The 26,621-nt window shown below is 35.9% G+C and overlaps 4 protein-coding genes across 10 annotated transcripts in view; 2 read left to right on the forward strand and 2 right to left on the reverse strand.

Moving 5' to 3' along the window:
- LOC108736042 (putative inorganic phosphate cotransporter) overlaps positions 1-8,888 on the reverse strand; it is a 12,528-nt gene extending 3,640 nt beyond the window's left edge. Inside the window, exons 1-8 of one of the 4 annotated variants that reach the window (XM_025980804.1) lie at positions 8,701-8,888; positions 7,612-7,751; positions 7,068-7,377; positions 6,722-6,942; positions 6,467-6,616; positions 6,265-6,397; positions 5,750-5,997; positions 4,779-5,002 (exon numbers count right to left, since the gene is read on the reverse strand). In XM_025980804.1, coding sequence (XP_025836589.1) covers positions 4,829-5,002; positions 5,750-5,997; positions 6,265-6,397; positions 6,467-6,616; positions 6,722-6,942; positions 7,068-7,377; positions 7,612-7,751; positions 8,701-8,767 — 1,443 coding nt within the window. In that variant the 5' untranslated portion in view covers positions 8,768-8,888 and the 3' untranslated portion in view covers positions 4,779-4,828. Of the gene's footprint in view, positions 1-863; positions 1,174-1,587; positions 1,728-2,816; positions 3,976-4,778; positions 5,003-5,749; positions 5,998-6,264; positions 6,398-6,466; positions 6,617-6,721; positions 6,943-7,067; positions 7,378-7,611; positions 7,752-8,700 lie in introns of those variants that run through there. The other 3 variants (XM_025980801.1, XM_025980803.1, XM_025980802.1) reach the window with 3 other exon arrangements.
- Positions 1-26,621, forward strand: part of LOC108736082 (putative inorganic phosphate cotransporter) — a 43,801-nt gene that overhangs the window by 13,976 nt on the left and 3,204 nt on the right. Inside the window, exons 1-2 of one of the 3 annotated variants that reach the window (XM_018468372.1) lie at positions 25,584-25,751; positions 26,220-26,353. In XM_018468372.1, the coding sequence (XP_018323874.1) occupies positions 26,324-26,353 (30 nt within the window). In that variant the 5' untranslated portion in view covers positions 25,584-25,751; positions 26,220-26,323. Of the gene's footprint in view, positions 1-25,583; positions 25,752-25,841; positions 26,082-26,219; positions 26,354-26,621 lie in introns of those variants that run through there. The other 2 variants (XM_018468371.2, XM_018468374.1) reach the window with 2 other exon arrangements.
- LOC108736044 (vesicular glutamate transporter 3-like) lies at positions 10,361-11,914 on the reverse strand. The gene is made up of 3 exons (XM_018468308.1): positions 11,808-11,914; positions 11,099-11,346; positions 10,361-10,534 (listed from the first exon to the last, which is right to left on the reverse strand). The coding sequence occupies exons 2-3, from the start codon at positions 11,339-11,341 to the stop codon at positions 10,361-10,363; spliced, it is 417 nt and encodes a 138-aa protein (XP_018323810.1). The 5' UTR covers positions 11,342-11,346; positions 11,808-11,914.
- LOC108736081 (putative inorganic phosphate cotransporter) lies at positions 18,677-24,911 on the forward strand. Of its 2 annotated transcripts, none has more exons than XM_018468369.2 (9): positions 18,677-18,866; positions 18,943-19,073; positions 20,688-20,997; positions 21,065-21,285; positions 22,626-22,775; positions 22,831-22,963; positions 23,021-23,265; positions 24,526-24,643; positions 24,698-24,911. In XM_018468369.2, the coding sequence occupies exons 1-9, from the start codon at positions 18,854-18,856 to the stop codon at positions 24,766-24,768; spliced, it is 1,392 nt and encodes a 463-aa protein (XP_018323871.1). In that variant the 5' UTR covers positions 18,677-18,853; the 3' UTR covers positions 24,769-24,911. The 2 variants fall into 2 exon arrangements, with proteins under 2 accessions (XP_018323871.1, XP_018323872.1); XM_018468370.2 differs by having other exon boundaries at positions 18,678-18,866; positions 24,707-24,911.

Consider the following 26,621-nt stretch of genomic DNA (forward strand, 5'->3'; position numbering starts at 1 on the left):
AGATGATATAGCAGTATTAGCATCTAGCAAGGAGGACCTAGAGATAGCTTTAAATAAAATGGAAGCGGTACTGACAGATCAGTACTGTATGAAAATAAATAAAATTAAAACTAAAATACTGGTATGCAAGGGAAGAAAAAGTAGGGAAAGAGCGAATATAAAGATAGGAGACGAAAAAATAGAAGAAGTGGCTGATTTTAGATATCTAGGAAGTCAGATAAGTCAGGATGGCAGGAGTAGTAGGGATATAAGCAGAGGATAGCGCAGGGTCGTGTCGCCTTCAATAAAAAGAAGTCACTTCTATGCTCTCGAACAGTTAATTTAGAAATTCGAAAAATGTTGTTAAAGGTGTATGTTTGGAGCACGACGTTGTACGAGTGCGAAACATGGACAGTGGGCGCGGCGGAAAAGAAAAGGTTAAAAGCGTTCGAAATGTGGTGTTACAGGCGAATGATGAGGATAACATGGGTAGAAAAGGTTAGAAATGAAGAGGTATTAGAAAGAATAGGAGAACAGAGGACTCTATGGAAGTCAATAAAAAATAGGCGAGATAGGTTGGTAGGACACCTTCTGAGGCATGAAGGTCTAGTCAGAGACATATTAGAGGAAGAAACGGAAGTTAGGAGGGGTAGAGGTAGACCTAGATTAGATTACTGTTCGCAAACAGTTAAGGATGTGGGTTGTTATTGTTTTAGGGAAATGCGAAGATTATCTGAGGATAAGATAGGAAAGAGTGGAGGTGCGTGTCCAACCAGTCTTACGACTGACGACCTTATGATGATGATGAATTGTGAAATAAAATTAAATAACTAAATGACTAAGTAAGACATCACCAGCGTCTGGAATTTGCAATGAATATTTACCAATTGATACAAAAGTGACAATGGTTGAAAGTTCTGGCGCTGGTGCCCATTTTCCAAAGAGATACGTGCAGCAGGGGAAAAGCCACCCCTGACTGAACCCTTGTATCCCCCTGCATAATATTACAGTCCAAGAACCAAATGCAGCTAGTGGAGGTATCAGAAGCGATGCCACAGAAGACAGCAGCATTGTCACAACGAGAAACCATTTGGCCCCGAATCTTTCGGCAGCTTGACCCGCCCCAATTTGGGGTATGAAATAGACCCAAAAGAAAGCTGATAATATTACATTTTGATCTGTCCAATTGTATACCTTAATATAACAAAAGAAAATTTAAATTTAATACTATATGACATAAGCATAGTGGTCATTAAAGGTCTCATTCAATTACAAGAATATGTTTCTATTTGGTTCAGGTTTTCGCGACCATCGTTAATGTTGTCGTGGTTGTTCGGGCGTTTTGGCCGTCGTATTTTAAGGTTTATCCTCGACGTTTCGTCGTCAAGCAAAGACGACATCTTCGTCTGTCAGGCAGATCTCTACTGACTGCAGCAGCAGTAGTATCTCCTGAAGATGTCGTCCGTGCGTGGCGACGAAACGTAGAGGATAAACCTTGAAATACGACGGCCAAAATGCCCGAACAACCACGACAACAAGAACATGTTTGTATTATATTATGCCTTTTTGGTCGAATATTATCATTTTCTTAGACAATTTAAAACTTACTGGAATATTTTCGTTGGGATTAATGTTTTTATCTGTCATCGCAACTATGCCAACCGACAGGTTTACCCTTTGACCGTAAGCAATGCCCAGCATAAAGCAGAGAAGGGTCATTTGAACATGGCGAACTCCAAGCCATTTTTCTAGAAGAAAAAGTATTCGGTCTTTTTTTTTTTATTTTATCTAATCGAGACTCAATGCTCATTAAAATTGTAGAATCTTTTTGCTATAATAATTATCATGCATGTTTTCAAAAAAAGTATTCTAAAAAAAGATAAGAAAAATTGTTCTTTATCATGGATTATTATTTTCAAGTAGGTGTCACATCAAACATATACCGGTCGGAAAAGCTTTCTTGAATTCCGTCTTTATTTTCAAACCACTTATGTCTGTCAAAGATTATTTATTAATGAAAGTTTCTCAAAGCTTTATGTTTAAACGAGAAAAAAAGTAAAATAACAAGAAAATAGTACATTTGATTATAAGCAGACAAAGTATAATATTGTTTTTTAAAAAGCATTCATGTAAATGTAGTGTTACAGGCGAATGATGAGGATACCGTGGATAGAGAAGGTTAGAAATGAAGAGGTTTTAGAAAGAATAGGAGAACAGAGGACTCTGTGGAAGTCAATGAGAATTAGGCGAGATAGGTTGGTAGGACACCTTCTGAGGCATGAAGGTCTAGTCAGAGACATATTAGAGACAGAAACAGGAGTTAGGAGGGGTAGAGGTAGACCTGGATTAGATTACAGTTCGTAAATAATTAAGGATATGGGTTATTATAGTTTTAGGGAAATGCGAAGATTATCTGAGGATAAGATAGGAAAAAGTGGAGGTGCGTGTCCAACCAGTCTTAGGACTGACGACCCTATGATGATGATAATTCATACTTGCAACATTTTTGCATAAAAATCCGTTGTTTCTTTCATATACGCGTAGAATGTGTTGTCTATATAAAACATAAAAGTTTTTTACATTCGCGGTACAAAAAATATAGCGAGATAATCAGTAATATCTTATCAATGAAGTTTTTATTTAACCTCTATCTATTTTATTGTCCATATATGTGATACACATGCAAGAGAAAGTATCTTTTATATATAAAATGCGTCTATAAAGTTTTAGAAGTTCAAGTCTGTTTGTAGTTAGTTGACATTAATTTGCATTTTATTTGCTTCCCATTGCCGTATAGTAACCATGGGAAAGTTAAAATCGTCAAGCAAATAACTCACCAGGTCTTTTGTGAATCGGTTTTTCAGTATCTGGGTTCTCTTGTTCTAGTTGTTTCATTTTCGTCGTCTCATAAAGCACAAACTTTTAAAAATAGAGGCACTAGCGTGTGTTAAAATACGCACTCGAGTCGCGTGTACTAAATATCAAATATGCCGTTGCTATTAATTACATACTACATACTTTTTAAACGTTCGCTTTAGAAAAAGATAAAGATATCGTGAACTGTTTTTATCTGTAGTTGAAAAAGTAACGAAACCGCTTTAAAATAAATTAACAATTTACAATAGATAGGTACTCCTTGTATAAACTCGCAAAGTGTAATTGTAATAATTTTATTATCACACCGAATAATTAGTTAGTTTTACGTACAAATGTATTTCGCATTAATATCGGAATGTAAGCAGGTAGGATGGAATGTATGTATATATATATATATAACATTAACTTGTACTTTCTTTAGAAAGTCATTTACATCAACAAGAGTTGATTAGCAACGTTAATATAGCAATTATAAGATATAGATAGCAAAGTTAACTGAACCAGACCTTGACATACGTTTAGTATTGTGATTGTTTAAAACTTAAAGACTTAAAACCGGGCTAGAATTAAAATTACGCTTTAAAAGTATTAGTTATCACTCTTCTTATGCTTAATGGATTAGTTCTTCTTGTTTATTTTCTTTTCCTGTACTTCGCATTTAATCATGAAGAGAACTAGAGTCCGGATCTATATGTTATTAAGCACTAAGAACAATACAAATTCTCAATCGATGTTTTATCGAAAGTACCTACTAGAGTTATTTGTAGAATTTCAAATACCACTGTTAGCATATCTCTAAATAATGATACACTTTCTAAGCAGTTCTAAAAGTAGGACAAATTTTAATTCACTCCTAATTCACTAGGAGTTAAAAGAAAATCGGCGATAAACAAAGTTTTGATTTCTTCTGGGGATGTATGCTGTCGTACAAACTCTCAAAAAAATACGGAGTTAAAATAGTATTGGCCAATTGTCGAATCACCGGTAGAGAACTTGCTGAGGACCTGAACATATCGATTGGCACCTGTCATTCGACTTTTACCAGTGATTTGGGCATGGACGGGTCGCCGCGAAATTCGTATCAAAACTACTCAATTTCGACCAAAAACAGCATCGCATTAACATTGCTAAGGAGCTGTTGGATTCTGCACGCGACGACACAAATTTGCTCCAAAGGGTCATAACTGGTGACGAATCATGGGTTTATGGTTATGCCGTGGAAACCAAAGCTCAATCATCCCATTGGAAGCTGCCGCACGAGCCAAGACCGAAAATAGCACGTCAAGATAGGTCGAATGTGATGGTTTTGCATACAGTTTTCTTTGATTGCTAGGAGCATGGTGCATCATGAGTTCTTGCCACAGGGTAGAACGATCAATAAGGAATATTACCTGCAAGTTATGAGCAATTTGCGCGAAGCAATCCGCCAGAAACGCCCAGATTTGTGGAAGAACAAAGATTGGCTTTTGCACCATGATAACGCCCCTGCTTACACATCGTTGCTTGGGCGCGAATTTTTGGTCAAAAGCAACACACTAATAATGCCGCAGTCACCGTATTCCCCAGATCTGGCCCCCTGTGACTTTTTCTTGTTCCCGAAACTGAAGAGGCCCACAGAAGGACGACGCTATGCTACTATTGAGGAGATAAAGACGGCAAGCAGAAGCTGAACAACATCGCTAAAAATAATTTTTTGAAGTGCTTCGGGGATTGTCAAAAACGTTGGCAAAAGTGTATAATATCTGGAGACGATTACTTTGAAGAAGACAAAATAGATATTCATAAATAAATAGATAAATAAATAATTTTGGAAAACACAAAATTTGCAATACTTTTTGACCAAACCTCATACGTATTTCAAATGATTCGTTTTCAGAAATTAGAAGAGAAAAATTAATTGGTCGGGTTTATCAACTCTTTTATTTGAAATAAATAAAAAACACTCTTTAATAACAAGATATAATAACGAATATTATTCGCATAAATGTCCATCAGTTGCACTGTTTTCTACGTCTTTTTTCCGTTGTTTATCGTAGTTATTCCACTCCTGTCTCTCACCTGTGGCAAATACGACGTAAAATAATCCACCCAGGAAATTTATCCCAGCTGTCAAATAAAACACGTTCGACCATTGACTAGAGTTTGTCTGGAAAAAGAAATAATATTAACGAAATACACTCACGTAACCCATTTAAATTAATTACCAATACAAGGATTAAGAGCATTCATACCCAACAAATAAACTAATGTGATAAGTCAGGTACAAACACAACCCAATTTGTTTCTTCCAAAGGTATTTTAGATAAACTAAATTATCGTTTATTCTCAAGTGTGTATACATCTTTGTGTAGAATGTCTCTATTAGTTGTAACTAATACAAATGTATAACAATAAAATAAGGCATTTACAAGGGTGAATGTTAAATTTTTGAAGGTGTTTCAAAACATTCTGTACTTATGTGAAGTGTCGGCTTTAACGTAAAGGAGGTAGGTTGGATGGTATCTTCGGGCTCTGTGNGAACATAGACCAACTTTTACCTGCTGTCTTAACAGTGCGTTTTAGAAAATACTACAAATGGCGCAGTAAACGCCATCTGTGGCACGATGCTACATTTTAGGATTACGTATGCTCCACTTTTATGGATATCTACTTGCTGAAAACGAATACCGGCGTAGCCAACCTCAACGTGATAGGCACGTTAGCTTAATCGAATAAAATAATTCGAAATGGTCTGTATTCTGTCGAAACTGCCAGACGCGGATCGCGATTTCGATCTTTTTGGATCTCATCAGCGCGTCGAGCATACGTAATCCTAAAATGTAGCATCGTCCTACAGATGGGGTTTACTGCGCCATTTGTAGTATCTTCTAAAAGTTAATATTAGTAATCTTACGTTATCTTTGACAAACACTCCGACAAGCAATGGACTCGGTATCGACAGAGCGTTCGCAATCGAATTTGTAATTCCCATAATTGTGCCAGCATAAACAGGAGACAGATCCAAATGGTTAAACATGAACCCCGCAGTTGAAGCAGCGCTTACACCGCCAGCTAATACCAAAAGTATGATAGCCAATAATGAAGTAGTGTTTTCTTGATACAAACCCAAAACTAACATTGCTACGCCAGGAACTATAAAACCTACAAAAAAAAAACACTCACGACCCTGTAAATCATAGAAGATGAGCTATGAATATGGTGGAATAGTTGGTCGAAGGAGGGATTGGATTATTATGTCCTCTGAGGTCACCTTTACTCCAGCTCCTTATCTTCCGTTCCCACCTACAAACACTCTTGGTGTTGTACAAGGTCAGTCTCTCACCCTTACCGCTTCCCCTTCATCTAGCCCATCCACCTTCGACCAATGGTCCCATTATCTACACAGCTATCGACAGCTGCAATTCTTACCAATGGTATTCGCAATTTTTCTTCCAACAGTTAGACTGACCCATTGTTTGTTGATAATGTAGTCAGTTGCTACACCAAATAGTAAGGTCAGAATGGTATTGGCTATGTAGGGCAAGGCAGAAACAAGTCCGTTCTATACAAAACATTAGGGTTTACTAACTAACAGACCTAATCACATAGTAATATGTACAGTTACACGTACATCATCTATGTTAATACCGAACACATAGTTCATATATGTTGGAATCTCTGTGAGACAGGTGTAAAGCCCCCAATCCGAGCAAATATTTGATACGAGAATTGCCCAAACCGGAAGAGATAGAACCATATGTTTCCAGGGGGTTGAACGGGGCTGTAAAATATTGGACCCATTACTTAAATAGAGTTAATTCAACGTCTTTAGTAACAAATAATGCGCTAATGTTTAGCAAGTATAAAAACATGATTGATTAAATACTTCATCGACGTTGTCATTTCCGAGGGTTGACATGATGTAGTGCTGTTCCGCGGGGGTAATATCTTTATGTTCATGGGGAGCGTTACTTCCTAAAATTATGTACACGACGACCCATAACAACCCAAGACAACCGGAAGTGTAAAATGCCAAAGGCCAACCGTATTTACCCGCGCTCATCACACCCGTTAAACTCATGGACGCAGCAATCCCTACTTGGGGTCCTAAAAATTACAAGAAGGAATTTATATTACACTGGGGACAATTTACTAATAAAATGCTGGTAACTGTGCGAAAAATGACCAATTAAGATAATCAGGGACGTTCATAATTTGTAATTACTATTTACCAATTGATACGAAAGCGACAATGGTTGAAAGTTCTGGCGCTGGCGCCCATTTTCCAATGAGATACGTGCAACAGGGAAAAACCGACCCTTGACTAAAACCTTGTATCCCCCTGCATAATATTACAGTCCAAGAACCAAATGCGGCCAATGGAGGTATCAGAATTGATGCCACAGAAGACAGTAACATTGTCCCAACGAGAATCCATTTGGCCCCGAATCTTTCGGCAGCTTGACCCGCCCCAATTTGGGGTATGAAATAGACCCAAAAGAAAGCCGATAATATTACATTTTGATTTGTCCAATTGTACACCTGAATGTAACAAAAGAAAATTTAAACAGCCAAGGGTTGAAATGTAATACAATTCTGCATAATCGCACTAGCCACTGAAGTTCATGTTCAGTTACATTATTACAACAAATACTGGTCTATTTGTAATGTTTTGTTTCATAGTATGCCTTTTTGTGACCTTTGCACTTCAGATAGTTCGAATAATATCATTTATAAAATAGTTTCATTTATTTTCTTCATTCATTAAAAACTTACTGGAATGTTTTCGTTGGGATTGGTGTTTTTATCTGTCATTGCGACTATGCCAACGGAAAGGTTTACCCTCTGACCGTAGGCAATACCCATCATAAGGCAAAGAAGGGTCATTTGAATATGGCGGACTCCAAGCCATCTTTCTAAAAAAAAAGTATTGGGTCTTTTTTTTATTTTATCTAATCTAGAGGTTTTAGAAAGAATAGGAGAACAGATGACTCTATGGAAGTCAATATGAAATAGTTGGGTAGGACACCTTCTCAGACATGAAGGTTCAGTCATTAGAGGTAGAAACAGGAGTTAGGAGGGGTAGAGGTAGACCTAGGTTAGATTACTGTTCGCAAGGTGGGTTGTTCTGATTTTAGGGAAGTTTAGCTCAGGATAGGAAGGAGTGGAGATGCGTGTCCAACCAGTCTTAGGACTGACGACCTTATGATGATGATGATGAATCTAGACACACTTTTCATTAAAATTGTAGAACTTTATTGCTATAATTAATATAATCCGTATTTAGAATAGTATTCCAAAAAAAAATGATAAGCAGCATTATCCTTTATCATGGATCATTATTATCAAATGTATATGCCACATGAAACATATACTAGTCGAAAAATCTGTATTGAATTACGTATTTATTTACAAATAGCTTATGTTTATCAAAAATTAAGCATTAATGTAATTCTTCTCAAACATTTAGTAGTTTTTTTGCAATGATACCATATTAACTTGTAGAGAGATGCATACGTATGTAACGCAGGGTAATCCATGTTTATACGAGAAAAACAAAACAAAAATAGTACCCAGATCAATTGATTACAAGCAAACAAAATAACATTCTTACAGACAATTATTTTTGCTTAAAAATCCGTTCTATTCTTCATGAACGAGTGCGATGTGTTATCTATATCAATCATACAATGATAATATTATACGCATGTGAAAAGTTCTTTCGAATTTTACTTTTCATAGGGTAAACCTTCTGAAATTTGGTCGCCGATTAGGGCTTATAAACTAAACGAAAATATTCGTCCCTAATTTAAAACATTTCGCAATTAGATACAATCGATTTATATCATCAAACAAACAACTCACCAGGTCTTTTGTGAATCTGTTTTTCTGTATCCGGGTTCTCTTGTTCGAGTTGTTTTATTTTCGCCATCTCATAAACCACAAACTTTTAAAAATAGAGGCACTAGCGTGTATTAAAATGTACAGCCAATACGCGTGTACTAATTTTATCAAATATGCTATTGCTTACATAATTACATACCCACTGCACATTTTTTTAAGGTTCGCTGTAGAAAAAGATAAAGATACTGTTTTTATCTGTAGTTGAAAAAATAAAACGAAACCGCTTTAAAATTAATTAACAATTTGGAATAGATATGTAGATACTCTTTGTAAAATGAGTTTTTCGAAATATGTAGAAGGAAATGATTCGTGATGTCGGCTTTTTTTTTTAACCAATATTCAAATTTAGACGCATGAAATTTCGATCTTGCCAGTAGCTCAAGCCGATTCCAATTTCTACGATATAAATGCACGACAGGGTGTTATAAGGTGGCAAGTACTTTGACGAAAATGGGTTTTCCGTAATAGATGGAAATGATTCATAATTTCCACTCCTTTTTAACCAATATTCAAATTTGGACGCATGAAATTTCGATGTTGACAGTGGTTCAAACCAATTCAAATTTGTATGATATAAAAGTGCGACAGGGTGACGTATGATGACAGGTATTTTGACGAAAATCAGTTTTGCGTAATCAAAGCGATTTCGACATAATCAATTTTCAACGAGAGGCGGATCTAGGAAGGTAATCCAAGCGATCCATTTTCCATTGGGCCATGAAACCCTAGGAGGTAGGCAAGACATTAGATGTTTTGCTTAGGATCGTAAAAAATGTCTCATTTTGCGAATAAATCGGGAAATTCCATATCCAAAAACTCCCTAAACTAACAGCTAATTCACTGTGATTTCTTCCGGGGGGGGGGGTGTTATAGTATCGATTCCCAAAAAATCACTTCCTTCGTTAATAGGTCGAGAAATACTATCGGGAAACATTCTCCACCTCGCTCCACAACTGGTTAGTTCGATAGGGATGATTAGAGAATTACCAGGAGTACTTCGCACTCAATAAAAGAAGCAAAATACACCACTCCAAACTAAAGTGAACTTTAATAAGGGAAATACTGGTGGTTCCTTAGTAGAGCAGCCACCTGTTACACGGGTGGTCAATACCATAAGAAGTACTTTTCACTTTATCCATTTTTAAAGATTCGAAGGGAGAAGTTAATTGATTAGATTTATCAACTTTTGACGTGACAACGTCTTATAATTCGATGGAGCCGGCTGCACGCACGAAAAAACATGACTCATGCGGCGTTACCTCGCTCTGAGGCGTTCTATTTAAGGCATGAAGTGCAAGCGAGAGCGCGGAACGAGCGACAAAGAGGCACAATCGGCCTCCGCGTTGGGCAGCGTTCTACATCTGTCTCTCTCCTACTTGAGTGAGCGATGCGTCCGCGTGGACAGATGCTATACAATAATACATTTTCATTTACCTCCTTCTCTATATCCATACAAAATATCTATCAAACAAATAAAATTAAAAATGAAACCATTCCATCAGTATTTTCTTATGACGTTGTCACGTTCAACTATCGTCAGTAAACCGACTTTACAGACAACCGATTTTTTATTTAAAGTAAATGAAACACTTTCTATAATAACAAAGGATAAAATTCAATCTCATTTGTGTAGATGTCCTTCAGATTCACTGTTTTCTTCGTCTTTTTTCTGTTGTTTGTCGTAGTAATTCCACTCCTGTCTCTCACCTGTGGCAAATACGACGTAAAATAATCCACCCAGGAAATTTATCCCAGCTGTCAAATAAAACACGTTCGACCATTGACTAGAGTTTGTCTGGAAAAAGAAATAATATTAACGAAATACACTCACGTAACCCATTTAAATTAATTACCAATACAAGGATTAAGAGCATTCATACCCAACAAATAAACTAATGTGATAAGTCAGGTACAAACACAACCCAATTTGTTTCTTCCAAAGGTATTTTAGATAAACTAAATTATCGTTTATTCTCAAGTGTGTATACATCTTTGTGTAGAATGTCTCTATTAGTTGTAACTAATACAAATGTATAACAATAAAATAAGGCATTTACAAGGGTGAATGTTAAATTTTTGAAGGTGTTTCAAAACATTCTGTACTTATGTGAAGTGTCGGCTTTAACGTAAAGGAGGTAGGTTGGATGGTATCTTCGGGCTCTGTGCAAGTGGAATCAGTTTTATTTAAAAAAAAGTACTCTTATGTTAAATTAAACGTATATTAATGTTTCTCCCCATTTGGCCCACAGAGGTTGCTTCCGCTGTGGATTTTTGTCACGCAAGAGACAAGTCAATCAATTATTTTCTTTTCGTTTTTATGAATATCTCGTAACCGATTAAAAAATGTTACTAATCTTACTTTATCTTTGACAAACACTCCGACGAGTAGTGGACTAAAGATCGACAGAGCGTTCGAAATCGTGTTTGTGATTCCCATAATTGTGCCAGCATAAACAGGGGACAGATCCAAATGGTTACACAAGAACCCTCCAGTCGAAGCAGCACTTATCCCACCAGCTAATACCAAAAGTACGGTAGCTAAAGTTGAAGTAGCGTTTTCCTGATACAAACCCAAAACCAGCATTGCTACACCAAGACCCATGGAACCTACAACAGAAAAAAATACTTACGATCCTGTAAATCATAGAGAAGGGAGCGAAGGGGTGAGAAATTGGATGCCCAAAAGGAAATAGAAGATCTTTTGTGAATAATGTGCATATTTCGTAACTTTCTTTCGATCAATTACATCAGGATAATTGTACATATGATGGAACCGTCGGTCTAAGGGGTAGAGGGGGTGATATCAACTACCTCCCTTGAGATCAATTCACTTCTAAAAATGTCAGATTAGGCTACATTAGGTTACGTTCCGTTAGTATCTTTTCCAATCTTGGATTCTTTACCTCAATCTCCTTCTTTAACACCTACTAAAACTTTTGATGTTGTACAAGGTCAATTCTCCACCCCCGCCCCTTCCTCATCACCCACCCCTTCCGTCCTCCTTCCACCAACGATCCCATTATCTGCACAGCAATCAAAATCAGACAATGTTATGGTGCAACCCTTACCAATGGTATTGGCAATTTTTCTTCCAACAGTTAAGCTGACCCATCCTTTGTTGACAATGTAGTCAGTTGTTACACCAAATAGAAAGGCCAAAATAGTATTTGCGATGTAGGGCAAGGCAGAAAGAAGCCCATTCTGTGGAAAACATAAGGGTTTACGAAATAACAGACCTAATAATACTATTATTGGGTTGTTCGGAAAGTCATTTCGTTTTTTCCCGACAGAGGATTTAATTGTATTCTTTTGCACCCAACTTCACATTTAAGCCGTATAATTTTTATATGCTTTGAGAGCTCATATAGCAAGGCTTGTGTNCTTGACAGCGGCTCAAGCCAATTCAAATTTGTGCGACTAAATGCGCGGCAGGGTGTTGTAAGGTAGCATATAATTTGAAGAAAATGGATTTTCGTAATAGAAGGAAATGATTCATAATTTTCGCCCCTTTTTACCAATCTTGAAATTTGGACGCATGAAATTTCGATATTGACACATTGGTTCAAGCTAATTCAAATATGTATGATATAAATGCATGACAGGATGTTGTAAGGTGGCATGTACTTTGCTGATAATGGGTTTTCCCTAATGAAACGACATGATTTGTAATTTTTGCTTCTTTGTAAGCAATATTCTAATTTGGATGCATGAAATTCCGATCTTGACAGCGGCTCAAGCCAATTCAAATTTGTGCGACTAAATGCGCGGCAGGGTGTTGTAAGGTAGCATATAATTTGAAGAAAATGGATTTTCGTAATAGAAGGAAATGATTCATAATTTTCGCCCCTTTTTACCAATCTTGAAATTTGGACGCATGAAATTTCGATATTGACACATTGGTTCAAGCTAATTCAAATATGTATGATATAAATGCATGACAGGATGTTGTAAGGTGGCATGTACTTTGCTGATAATGGGTTTTCCCTAATGAAACGACATGATTTGTAATTTTTGCTTCTTTGTAAGCAATATTCTAATTTGGATGCATGAAATTCCGATCTTGACAGCGGCTCAAGCCAATTCAAATTTGTGCGACTAAATGCGCGGCAGGGTGTTGTAAGGTAGCATATAATTTGAAGAAAATGGATTTTCGTAATAGAAGGAAATGATTCATAATTTTCGCCCCTTTTTACCAATCTTGAAATTTGGACGCATGAAATTTCGATATTGACACATTGGTTCAAGCTAATTCAAATATGTATGATATAAATGCATGACAGGATGTTGTAAGGTGGCATGTACTTTGCTGATAATGGGTTTTCCCTAATGAAACGACATGATTTGTAATTTTTGCTTCTTTGTAAGCAATATTCTAATTTGGATGCATGAAATTCCGATCTTGACAGCGGCTCAAGCCAATTCAAATTTGTGCGACTAAATGCGCGGCAGGGTGTTGTAAGGTAGCATATAATTTGAAGAAAATGGATTTTCGTAATAGAAGGAAATGATTCATAATTTTCGCCCCTTTTTACCAATCTTGAAATTTGGACGCATGAAATTTCGATATTGACACATTGGTTCAAGCTAATTCAAATATGTATGATATAAATGCATGACAGGATGTTGTAAGGTGGCATGTACTTTGCTGATAATGGGTTTTCCCTAATGAAACGACATGATTTGTAATTTTTGCTTCTTTGTAAGCAATATTCTAATTTGGATGCATGAAATTCCGATCTTGACAGCGGCTCAAGCCAATTCAAATTTGTGCGACTAAATGCGCGGCAGGGTGTTGTAAGGTAGCATATAATTTGAAGAAAATGGATTTTCGTAATAGAAGGAAATGATTCATAATTTTCGCCCCTTTTTACCAATCTTGAAATTTGGACGCATGAAATTTCGATATTGACACATTGGTTCAAGCTAATTCAAATATGTATGATATAAATGCATGACAGGATGTTGTAAGGTGGCATGTACTTTGCTGATAATGGGTTTTCCCTAATGAAACGACATGATTTGTAATTTTTGCTTCTTTGTAAGCAATATTCTAATTTGGATGCATGAAATTCCGATCTTGACAGCGGCTCAAGCCAATTCAAATTTGTGCGACTAAATGCGCGGCAGGGTGTTGTAAGGTAGCATATAATTTGAAGAAAATGGATTTTCGTAATAGAAGGAAATGATTCATAATTTTCGCCCCTTTTTACCAATCTTGAAATTTGGACGCATGAAATTTCGATATTGACACATTGGTTCAAGCTAATTCAAATATGTATGATATAAATGCATGACAGGATGTTGTAAGGTGGCATGTACTTTGCTGATAATGGGTTTTCCCTAATGAAACGACATGATTTGTAATTTTTGCTTCTTTGTAAGCAATATTCTAATTTGGATGCATGAAATTCCGATCTTGACAGCGGCTCAAGCCAATTCAAATTTGTGCGACTAAATGCGCGGCAGGGTGTTGTAAGGTAGCATATAATTTGAAGAAAATGGATTTTCGTAATAGAAGGAAATGATTCATAATTTTCGCCCCTTTTTACCAATCTTGAAATTTGGACGCATGAAATTTCGATATTGACACATTGGTTCAAGCTAATTCAAATATGTATGATATAAATGCATGACAGGATGTTGTAAGGTGGCATGTACTTTGCTGATAATGGGTTTTCCCTAATGAAACGACATGATTTGTAATTTTTGCTTCTTTGTAAGCAATATTCTAATTTGGATGCATGAAATTCCGATCTTGACAGCGGCTCAAGCCAATTCAAATTTGTGCGACTAAATGCGCGGCAGGGTGTTGTAAGGTAGCATATAATTTGAAGAAAATGGATTTTCGTAATAGAAGGAAATGATTCATAATTTTCGCCCCTTTTTACCAATCTTGAAATTTGGACGCATGAAATTTCGATATTGACACATTGGTTCAAGCTAATTCAAATATGTATGATATAAATGCATGACAGGATGTTGTAAGGTGGCATGTACTTTGCTGATAATGGGTTTTCCCTAATGAAACGACATGATTTGTAATTTTTGCTTCTTTGTAAGCAATATTCTAATTTGGATGCATGAAATTCCGATCTTGACAGCGGCTCAAGCCAATTCAAATTTGTGCGACTAAATGCGCGGCAGGGTGTTGTAAGGTAGCATATAATTTGAAGAAAATGGATTTTCGTAATAGAAGGAAATGATTCATAATTTTCGCCCCTTTTTACCAATCTTGAAATTTGGACGCATGAAATTTCGATATTGACACATTGGTTCAAGCTAATTCAAATATGTATGATATAAATGCATGACAGGATGTTGTAAGGTGGCATGTACTTTGCTGATAATGGGTTTTCCCTAATGAAACGACATGATTTGTAATTTTTGCTTCTTTGTAAGCAATATTCTAATTTGGATGCATGAAATTCCGATCTTGACAGCGGCTCAAGCCAATTCAAATTTGTGCGACTAAATGCGCGGCAGGGTGTTGTAAGGTAGCATATAATTTGAAGAAAATGGATTTTCGTAATAGAAGGAAATGATTCATAATTTTCGCCCCTTTTTACCAATCTTGAAATTTGGACGCATGAAATTTCGATATTGACACATTGGTTCAAGCTAATTCAAATATGTATGATATAAATGCATGACAGGATGTTGTAAGGTGGCATGTACTTTGCTGATAATGGGTTTTCCCTAATGAAACGACATGATTTGTAATTTTTGCTTCTTTGTAAGCAATATTCTAATTTGGATGCATGAAATTCCGATCTTGACAGCGGCTCAAGCCAATTCAAATTTGTGCGACTAAATGCGCGGCAGGGTGTTGTAAGGTAGCATATAATTTGAAGAAAATGGATTTTCGTAATAGAAGGAAATGATTCATAATTTTCGCCCCTTTTTACCAATCTTGAAATTTGGACGCATGAAATTTCGATATTGACACATTGGTTCAAGCTAATTCAAATATGTATGATATAAATGCATGACAGGATGTTGTAAGGTGGCATGTACTTTGCTGATAATGGGTTTTCCCTAATGAAACGACATGATTTGTAATTTTTGCTTCTTTGTAAGCAATATTCTAATTTGGATGCATGAAATTCCGATCTTGACAGCGGCTCAAGCCAATTCAAATTTGTGCGACTAAATGCGCGGCAGGGTGTTGTAAGGTAGCATATAATTTGAAGAAAATGGATTTTCGTAATAGAAGGAAATGATTCATAATTTTCGCCCCTTTTTACCAATCTTGAAATTTGGACGCATGAAATTTCGATATTGACACATTGGTTCAAGCTAATTCAAATATGTATGATATAAATGCATGACAGGATGTTGTAAGGTGGCATGTACTTTGCTGATAATGGGTTTTCCCTAATGAAACGACATGATTTGTAATTTTTGCTTCTTTGTAAGCAATATTCTAATTTGGATGCATGAAATTCCGATCTTGACAGCGGCTCAAGCCAATTCAAATTTGTGCGACTAAATGCGCGGCAGGGTGTTGTAAGGTAGCATATAATTTGAAGAAAATGGATTTTCGTAATAGAAGGAAATGATTCATAATTTTCGCCCCTTTTTACCAATCTTGAAATTTGGACGCATGAAATTTCGATATTGACACATTGGTTCAAGCTAATTCAAATATGTATGATATAAATGCATGACAGGATGTTGTAAGGTGGCATGTACTTTGCTGATAATGGGTTTTCCCTAATGAAACGACATGATTTGTAATTTTTGCTTCTTTGTAAGCAATATTCTAATTTGGATGCATGAAATTCCGATCTTGACAGCGGCTCAAGCCAATTCAAATTTGTGCGACTAAATGCGCGGCAGGGTGTTGTAAGGTAGCATATAATTTGAAGAAAATGGATTTTCGTAATAGAAGGAAATGATTCATAATTTTCGCCCCTTTTTACCAATCTTGAAATTTGGACGCATGAAATTTCGATATTGACACATTGGTTCAAGCTAATTCAAATATGTATGATATAAATGCATGACAGGATGTTGTAAGGTGGCATGTACTTTGCTGATAATGGGTTTTCCCTAATGAAACGACATGATTTGTAATTTTTGCTTCTTTGTAAGCAATATTCTAATTTGGATGCATGAAATTCCGATCTTGACAGCGGCTCAAGCCAATTCAAATTTGTGCGACTAAATGCGCGGCAGGGTGTTGTAAGGTAGCATATAATTTGAAGAAAATGGATTTTCGTAATAGAAGGAAATGATTCATAATTTTCGCCCCTTTTTACCAATCTTGAAATTTGGACGCATGAAATTTCGATATTGACACATTGGTTCAAGCTAATTCAAATATGTATGATATAAATGCATGACAGGATGTTGTAAGGTGGCATGTACTTTGCTGATAATGGGTTTTCCCTAATGAAACGACATGATTTGTAATTTTTGCTTCTTTGTAAGCAATATTCTAATTTGGATGCATGAAATTCCGATCTTGACAGCGGCTCAAGCCAATTCAAATTTGTGCGACTAAATGCGCGGCAGGGTGTTGTAAGGTAGCATATAATTTGAAGAAAATGGATTTTCGTAATAGAAGGAAATGATTCATAATTTTCGCCCCTTTTTACCAATCTTGAAATTTGGACGCATGAAATTTCGATATTGACACATTGGTTCAAGCTAATTCAAATATGTATGATATAAATGCATGACAGGATGTTGTAAGGTGGCATGTACTTTGCTGATAATGGGTTTTCCCTAATGAAACGACATGATTTGTAATTTTTGCTTCTTTGTAAGCAATATTCTAATTTGGATGCATGAAATTCCGATCTTGACAGCGGCTCAAGCCAATTCAAATTTGTGCGACTAAATGCGCGGCAGGGTGTTGTAAGGTAGCATATAATTTGAAGAAAATGGATTTTCGTAATAGAAGGAAATGATTCATAATTTTCGCTCCTTTTTAACCAGTTTTAAGATTTAGACACCGTGTTATCCTTGTATGTCCCATACGTTGTAAAAAACATTAGTTGCAACCATGAACAAAACTGTTTCATCATGAGGCCATCAGTCCTAAGACCGGTTGGACACATACCTCCACTCTTTCCTATCCTGAGCTAAACTTCGCATTTCCCTAAAACTAGAACAACCCACACCCTTAACTATTTGCGAACAGTAATATAATCTAGGTCTACCTCTACCCCTCCTAACTCCTGTTTCTGCTTCTAATATGTCTCTGATTAGACCTTCATGCCTGAGAAGGTGTCCTACCAACCTATCTCGCCTATTTCTTATTGACTTCCACAGAGTCCTCTGTTCTCCTATTCTTTCTAATACCTGTTCATTTCTAACCTTCTCTATCCACGGCATCCTCATCATCCGCCTATAACACCACATTTCGAATGCTTCTAACCTTTTCTTTTCCGCCGCGCCCACTGTCCATGTTTCGCATCCGTACAATGCCGCGCTCCAAACATACACCTTTAACAACCTTTTTCGAATTTCTAAATTAACCGTTCGCGAGCATAGAAGTGACTTCTTTTTATTAAGGGCGACATGACCCTGCGGTATCCTCTGCTTTATATCCCTACTACTCCTTCCATCCTGACTTATCTGACTTCCTAGGTATCTAAAATCAACCACTTCTTCTAATTTTTCGTATCCTATCTTTATATTCGCTCTTTCCCTGCTTTTTCTTCCCTTGCATACCAGTATTTTAGTTTAACTTTTATTTATTTTCGTACAGTACTGATCTCTCAGTACCGCTTCCATTTTATTTAACTGTTTACAAATTTGAATATTCTAAAAATGGAGGAATCCCATTCATTATTTAATTTGATTAGTAGACAGGATCTATATGATTTATAGCACATTTTTTCCGTGTCATTTCCTTTAAACTGATAACAAGGCATCATTAAACTGAGCAAAACTTTCTTCTACATAAACACAAGACTGCAATCTAGAAGTGGCACTTATTGATGATTGACGTAATACATAATAGAAAATAGAAATGTTCGTAATCAAAAATCAGATCGAACTTATCTTTAGCATATCAAATTCGTCGCGTTTAATTTCCACCGCAACGCACAATGGATAACAAAGTCGAACCTTGTACGTACAACTAGTAATAAAATTGTACGAAATGGAAAAAACAAGTAAGTCTTAGCCAATTTATTTTCCTTTGTAGATTCTTTAGTAGATTTTTTGTGCAACGAAACTTGTCATCATTAGGTATCAAATTTGGAGTTCGTCATATCCAAGCTTTATTGTTGTTCTTTCTACTAACATCGGCATTTGCAACAAGGATTAGTTTGTCAATTGGAATCGTTGCCATGACTAATTTGAATTCTACATTTTATCCAGTAAGTGCATTATTTTTTTAAGTAGTAACTTTAAACAGTAGGGAGTAGTAGGGATATAAAGTAGAGGATAGCGCAGGGTCGAGTCGCCTTCAAAAAAAGAAGTCACTTCTTTGCTCGCGAACGGTTAATTTAGAAATTCGAAAAAGATTGTTAAAGGTGTATGTTTGGAACGCGGTGCTGTACAGGTGCGAAACATGGACAGTTGGCGCGGCGGAAAAGAAAAAGTTAGAAGCCTTCGAAATGTGGTGTTACAGGCGAATGATGAGGATGCCGTGGATAGAGAAGGTTAGAAATGAACAGGTATTAGAAAGAATAGGAGAACAGAGGACTCTGTGGAAGTCAATAAGAAATAGGCGAGATAGATTGGTAGAATACCTTTTCAGGCATAAAGGTCTAGCCAAAGACATATTAGAGGCAGAAACAGGAGTTAGGAGGGGTAGAGGTAGACCTAGATTAAATTACTGTTCGCAAATAGTTAAGGATGTGGGCTGTTCTAGTTTTAGGGAAATGCGAAGTTTAGCTCAGGATAGGAAAGAGTGGAGGTACGTGTCCAACCAGTCTTAGGACTGATGACCTTATGATGATGATGATGATGATGATGATGATGATGATGTATGCTCAGCTTAGGGAGTAAATACACCAAAAAACACAATCAAATTGAGAATATCCCTTTTATGAAGTCGATTTTATCAATCAATGATTTTCTATTCTTCTCCCAATTTCACAATTTATCAGGCACGAAGGTCTAGTCAAAGATATATTAGAGGCAGAAACAGGAGTTAGGAGGGGTAGAGGTAGACCTAGATTAGATTACTGTTCGCAAATAGTTAAGGATGTGGGCTGTTCTAGTTTTAGGGAAATGCGAAGTTTAGCTCAGGATAGGAATGAGTGGAGGTACGTGTCCAACCAGTCTTAGGACTAACGACCTTATGATGATGTTGAACTTTAAAAAGAGTAACTGCTATTATTCTTAGTAATAACTGCAACATATTGGGTATCCCATTATTTACGATAGGATAATTATTAGCAATTCTGAAACATTTATTTAAAAGCAAACCTTACAACTTCTGTATCAAAATTACGTATCGCCTTGACTCGTTTTTAAGTCACATTATGATATACTCCTGCTGTAGATTTGTTTGTGTGTTTGTCCATCACTCAATTAGGAATAATCAAAAATAGCACTTTTCTATTTGGCTTTTTAAACTGGGATTTTGTAAAATTTCATCCGATTTCTCAGCGGTTTAAAAGATAATATCAAATGAAAACGGTGGAAAAATGCCTGTCAATGAAATGTTAGATATCCATCTCCGTTGATACGATATTAACATTGTGGAACTAATTAACCATTAAAACGTCTAATCAATTTATGAGTGCAATGTCGATCGGGATCTCGGTTTAATCCAAGATCGATAGTCATTTTTACCGCTCTTGAAAAAGGAAAATGGTACATCATCTTTTGTACTATCTTTCCCAATGATACATTAAGATATTTTCCATTAAAAATAGCATATATCGAAAGGCGAAATATCGATGGAATTGCACAATTAATGAAAAACAAATTCACCCCTTTATGCTTGCTTTTAATTGGAAAATGATAGATTTACTTTTTAGACGTACAACTGGACCGACAAAAGTACCATTTTATCGTCGTTTTTCTGGGGAAACATTTTAACACTTTTACCAGCTGGGCCCATAACAACCAGGTTCGGACCAAAAGTACCGTTTTGTGTCGCAATGGTAGTTTGTTCGTTATTTACAATTGCAATACCTTTTATGGCCCGATTGGGATCTTATGGTGTTATGATATGTAGAATAGTACAAGGGGCGAGTCAAGGATTTTTTAATCCTGGAATATCAAACCTTTTGGGTAAATGGATAGTACCGTCGGAAAGGTCCAGGGTTGGAACCTTTGTATTTGCCGGTAATTTTTTTTAATTCCTTTACATTTCGTGGATGTATCCATGTCAAAGATGAAATATAAATTTAAGGGGGTAATTTGGGTACTGCCCTATCGATGCCCATAACAGGGTGGCTTTGCAGCAGTCAATTCGGATGGCCTTCTGCCTTTTACTTCTTTGGCGGTTTGGGATTGCTATGGGTTGCCGTATGGTTCTTCGTGGGGGCCAACAGTCCTTCGCAGTGTAAATGGATTTCGTTAGAAGAATTGGAATTTATTGAAACATCACTTCACAAACGTGATAATTCAGAAGTAAGTTATTGGCAAAAGTTTTCATGATCAGTTGATGATCTGATGCTGACATGACCCTGAAGATGTCGCCACTCATGTTAGAGAAACATTAGAAAGCAACTTTAGACCCAAATCCCAAATTACGTCAGCATCAGTTCAAAAGTAAATAGTCAAAAAAAAAAGGTAATCATATCACAATAGTTTACTTCAATGGTGGGCTGTGGGGGGTGGAGGAGGCAGTCCACCCCAGGCCTCTGGTCCTGGGAGAAGCCCGAAAGTATTAGGAGTTCTTTTTAATGAAATCCTAGGCAAGGCCAAAATATGTCGGTTAGTATAAGAGGCAATTTCGGCTTTAGGGTTGTACCTACTACATTTTCTTTGTCAGCCATTACAAATGCATCAATTTGAGCAGACCGGGGTGAACTTATTTCATTTTACCACTCCCTGGACTCCGACGAGCTTAGCCCACCATACTTTCTCTTATCTAAGACACATGCATCATTGTTTTTGCTTGATGGTAATAGAAAAATATTAAGTAAGGTATAAGAGGGTTCGCCTATAAGATGCATCACTCTTTAAGAGTACAATAGGGAAGGGAGGGGTCTCTTGATTATAACAACGATAGACAAAGGGGATGGTGGTGTCAACAAGAGTTTCAAGTAACGTAATTTATGAATAGTTCGTAAGCTGCTTCATCTTCCAACGTATCTTTCTATTGTAGTGTCCGACCGAAAGTTCGGTTTCGGTTTCGGTTTCGGTTGAGTTTCGGCAAAAAAACGAGTTTCGGTTTAGTTTCGGTTTCGGCGGCAAACCTGCCGAAACTACGACCGAAACCGAAACGGCGTTCGGGAGTTCTCGCGCTCTGCTCGGTCATGTTCGGCGCGTTAAATTCCATCCAAGCAAAGTAGATTAGTAGACATTTCTCATCTTCAAAAGAAAAATGAGTCTAGCCTACTATACTTACTCAAATAAACATCTCACCTATTTTAAGTATTTTTAAGGCGAAATTAAAATATCTCCTTAAATGAGGGGTTGTTATGTTGATTTTGATTTGATTATCAATAAGTGAAAATGTCAAAGACTGCAGAGCTATGTGATTTGAAGATAAAAAAATAAAACTGACTGATTATAATAACGTTTTCTTTATTTTTCTCTCNTGTGATTTAAAGATAAAAAAATAAAACTGACTGATTATAATAACGTTTTCTTTATTTTTCTCTCAAAACATGATCCTTATAAGGAAGTTTCGGTTTCGGTTTCGGTTTCGGCCGAAACTGAGACCGTTGCCGAAATTCGGTTTCGGTTTCGGTTTCGGTCGTAAAAACCAGTTTCGGTCGGACACTATTCTATTGTTCTATTAGGTTACTCATACCCCTTGGAAGTCATTATTAACATCAGTACCCCTGTGGTCGCTTTTAATTGTCCACATGGCTCAAAATTGGGGTTATTATACGCTGGTCACCGAAATTCCCATTTACATTAACGCCCTGTTTGGTTTAGACGTTTCTTCGGTGAGTTTCATATTTAACTTCTGAAGCGGCGTATTTTAATAAAATTAATCAACAGAACGGTATGCTGTCAGCTCTTCCATACGTAGTCATGTGGATATCCACATTTGTTTACAGTACTTTGGCTGATTATTTGATAAATAGTGGAACCTCAACAACTGGACAAGCAAGAAAAATTCTAAACAGTATAGGTATGCTGTGGTTTCTGGTAGGTGCAAAAGGATTACGAGAAATGGTTGACTTTTTAGGGTTGTATGGTCCCGCTCTTGCACTTGTTTGTTTATCGTTTTATGGAAGTGCATCTTTAATTGTTACCATGGTACTTCTGATACTAGCAGTGGGTCTCAATGCGGCCACAGTGAGTGGTTTTAATGTGAATCATGTAGACTTATCGCCCACGTATGCTGGAACTCTTATGGGGATTACCGGGGGATCTGCTGCTTCCATGTCAATTCTTGGTCCCCTTTTTGTTCAATGGATTGTTACCGACGAGGTATTTTTGGTGCAATAGACTAGGGTTGCCAACCGTCCTGTTTTCCTAGTTTTTGTAGTGTCCTGGGACGTCCTGAATAGTTTTTAAGCAGCGTCCTGGGTTTTTAAATTTTAAAATTCGCGCGCTTCTTCTCAAATTTTTACACTACGAGCAGCCTCACGGCTGACCAATTTTATAATTATTTGCTTACTCAACCACAAATACTGAAGGAAATTAATGGGATTGAAAAATATAGTAAAAATGAATAAGTTTATATAGGGTTGTTCGGAAAGTCATTTCGTTTTTTTTTGTGGAAATGAAAGACAGTTTTCGTATAATAAACAAATACTTTATTAAATTATATATTGACCGTTCTGGTCCAACACCTTTTGCCATCTTTCTGGTAGTAGCATAATTCCACGCTCATAAAATTTTTGGTCTTTGCTGGCAAAAAACTGATCGAGGAGGTTTTTGACCTCCTCATTTGAGGTGAAGGTTTTACCGTCTAAAAAATTTTGGAGTGACCGGAACAAATAATAATCCGATGGTGCCAGGTCTGGAGAATATGGTGGGTGTACCATTGTATCCCATTCAAGCTGTAAAAGCTTTTGGCGAGTGACCAAACTTGTGTGAGGTCTCCCGTTGTCTTGGTGAAACACTACACCTTTCCTGTTGATTAGTTCTGACCTTTTCTGTTGAAGTGCATCATTCAGTTTGTCCAGCTGATGACAGTAGACTTCCGAATTAATCGTTGTGTTATTCGGTAAAAGCTCAAAAAAACGATTCCTTTAAAATCCCACCAAACAGACAGCATCACCTTTTTTTGGTGAATATCGGCTTTGGAAATGGTTTGAGCCGGTTCATCTTTTTTGCTCCATGACCTCTTGCGTTTGACGTTGTTGTATACAACCCATTTTTCGTCTCCAGTGATGATGCTCGTATTCAACTCGTATTTTATCCAAATACTTTTATTAAAAAATGTGATTATTTTAATTAAATGCGTCCTGTTTTTAAACTGAATTGTCCTGGTTTTTCCAACTTCAAATCCTGGTTTTTTTAAATTTGAGGTTGGCAACCCTACAATAGACTACTTAGCATGCGATCTATCGTCATGATCAATCTCAATTCATTCATGCTCTCTTTTCTCACTTTAACATTATGATCCGAACGTTATGGTAGGAAAAGACAACATGAACGGAGTAAAGTTGAACACACACGCCTGAGATAAACCACGTACTATTTACCTATTTATCATTTTACGTATGAAATTAATCCTTTTAGAAAGATTCTTATCAGTGGATGATAATCCTTTTAATATCAGCTGCTATACAAACTGCAGGAAATACATTGTTTGTCGTATATGGAGCAGGAAATATTCAACCATGGGACCCAAGTTATGGTAACTAAATTTCAATGACAATTTATTCGATTAGGTACCTTTTTAATGTACTAGATTTTCTAGATCAAGTTGAAAAAAATAAAGGTGCAACCAATGTGAATATTCATGACAACAGAAAGGTGTGAATCATATTTTGGTGATAATATATTAAAAGATCTGTAACAATATAATATTAATTGGATACCTTGTGATAATACATAATTATATTACAATTAGAATATGCAATTAATTTATGAAATGTAACTAAATAAACCAGGAATGAATTTGATTTTTTTTTAACGCAATCCTTAATACGTTTTTAATTGAACGATTTTATTTAATTTAATTAGTATATAATAATAATTTCGAAAATTTAAAATTATTATCTTCATGGTCAACTGAAAATTAAATATTTTTTATCTCTATAACTAATCTACCAATAATCATTTATATTTCTATAAGGACAATAACTATAAAATTAAAACATATGTTTCGTAGTTCTTTGAAAACCGTCCATCATTCAAATTTCTCCATCCCGTAGACATCTCTAACTATTTGTGTATACCTCTATCCCCCTTTAACTCCTGTTTCTGCTTTTAATACATTTCTAACTACCTCTTCACATATGAGATGGTAAGAAGGTGTATCAACCTATTTCACTTCTTATTGACCTTCATCAACAACATCCGCTGTTCTGTAATAAACAATTGATAACTGATAACTTTAAAGGAAATTAAGTAAATAAACAAGTTTTTGCTCTATTTACCCATAAACTGTAGATAAATAAAACCATTTTACATTATATTTCGAAATTAATTAATTGTAACGGCATTATTTTAAAATGATTTACTGCAATATTTGAATTTATTTTAATTTTCTAAATTAAATTGCAAACTATAATATTTAAAAACTTAATTCGTTATATGTATGTATAGAGAAATTTAATCTTTTTTAATCTTTTCATAAATTTTTTGTGTGTAATTCTTCATATGATTTGTACTTCGTTGGTCAAAAAGACGTTAAGTCATTATTTAGATTTGTTTACAAGGCACAAAAGAATTTTTTAAAAAGGAGGATGTGGAATGTGGAATTGATAAACATCGATGATAATTATTTCACTCAAAATCCTGTAAGTACTTAATTCAATTAACTTTGACATTTTTCAATAATAATAGTGAGCGCTTCTTCTTATAAATTGATAACAAACTGTTCTCAAACGACAGAATTAAATGAAAAATTGTGTGCTACATGAAAAATTGCGTGCAGATAAAAAAATACAATCTAAAAGTAGGACTTACAAAGATTGAACTGTTTTCGTTGATCGGTTGATTTTGTTTTTTTGAAGAGCTTCTAATATTTAATAGATAATAGTATCAGTTAGTTCAATAAGTATATAAAAAATACAATATGGTTAACAATGTCGATATTAACAGCAAAAATGAAGGAGAAAATCGGCCATGTAAGTCAATGTCAAAAGGCAGATAAAATTAAACAATATAAAAATGTAATTAGGCAGTTCATTTGAATATTGCCATTAAATACTGGCAGTACGTAAATAATCTTTAATGTCCTTTCGTACAATAAAGTTCCTTTTCAGGTTTTTTTTCCTTTGGAGTCCGTCACACGCAAGTTTTGCTTTTATTTCTTCTTTTAACCACTGCTTATTCTACAAGAATAAGCTTATCAATTGGAATTGTAGCTATGACTAAAGTAAACTCGACATTTTCACCGGTGAGTTTGTTTTTCTTTGTACTGTAATAGATTTTGATAAGGGTTCTGTAATGTATAAAAGATAAAAGGGGTAATATTTCCCTTGGAGCAGGGCTGTAATCTTGGAATGCGTTATTTATTTCACTGTGAATTTATATGACCTTTTATATTTCCAATTAAAGGAAACGAAAGTAAAGCTTCAAGTAAATAATAATAAAATAAATTTACAATAAATTAAATATTTTACTAAATGTAAATAGTTCTCCATTATTAAATTTAAATTTGTCTT

Source organism: Agrilus planipennis, unplaced genomic scaffold (genome assembly GCF_000699045.2).
Source record: "Agrilus planipennis isolate EAB-ADULT unplaced genomic scaffold, Apla_2.0 scaffold8, whole genome shotgun sequence".
NCBI classification, from domain to species: Eukaryota; Metazoa; Arthropoda; class Insecta; order Coleoptera; family Buprestidae; genus Agrilus; species Agrilus planipennis.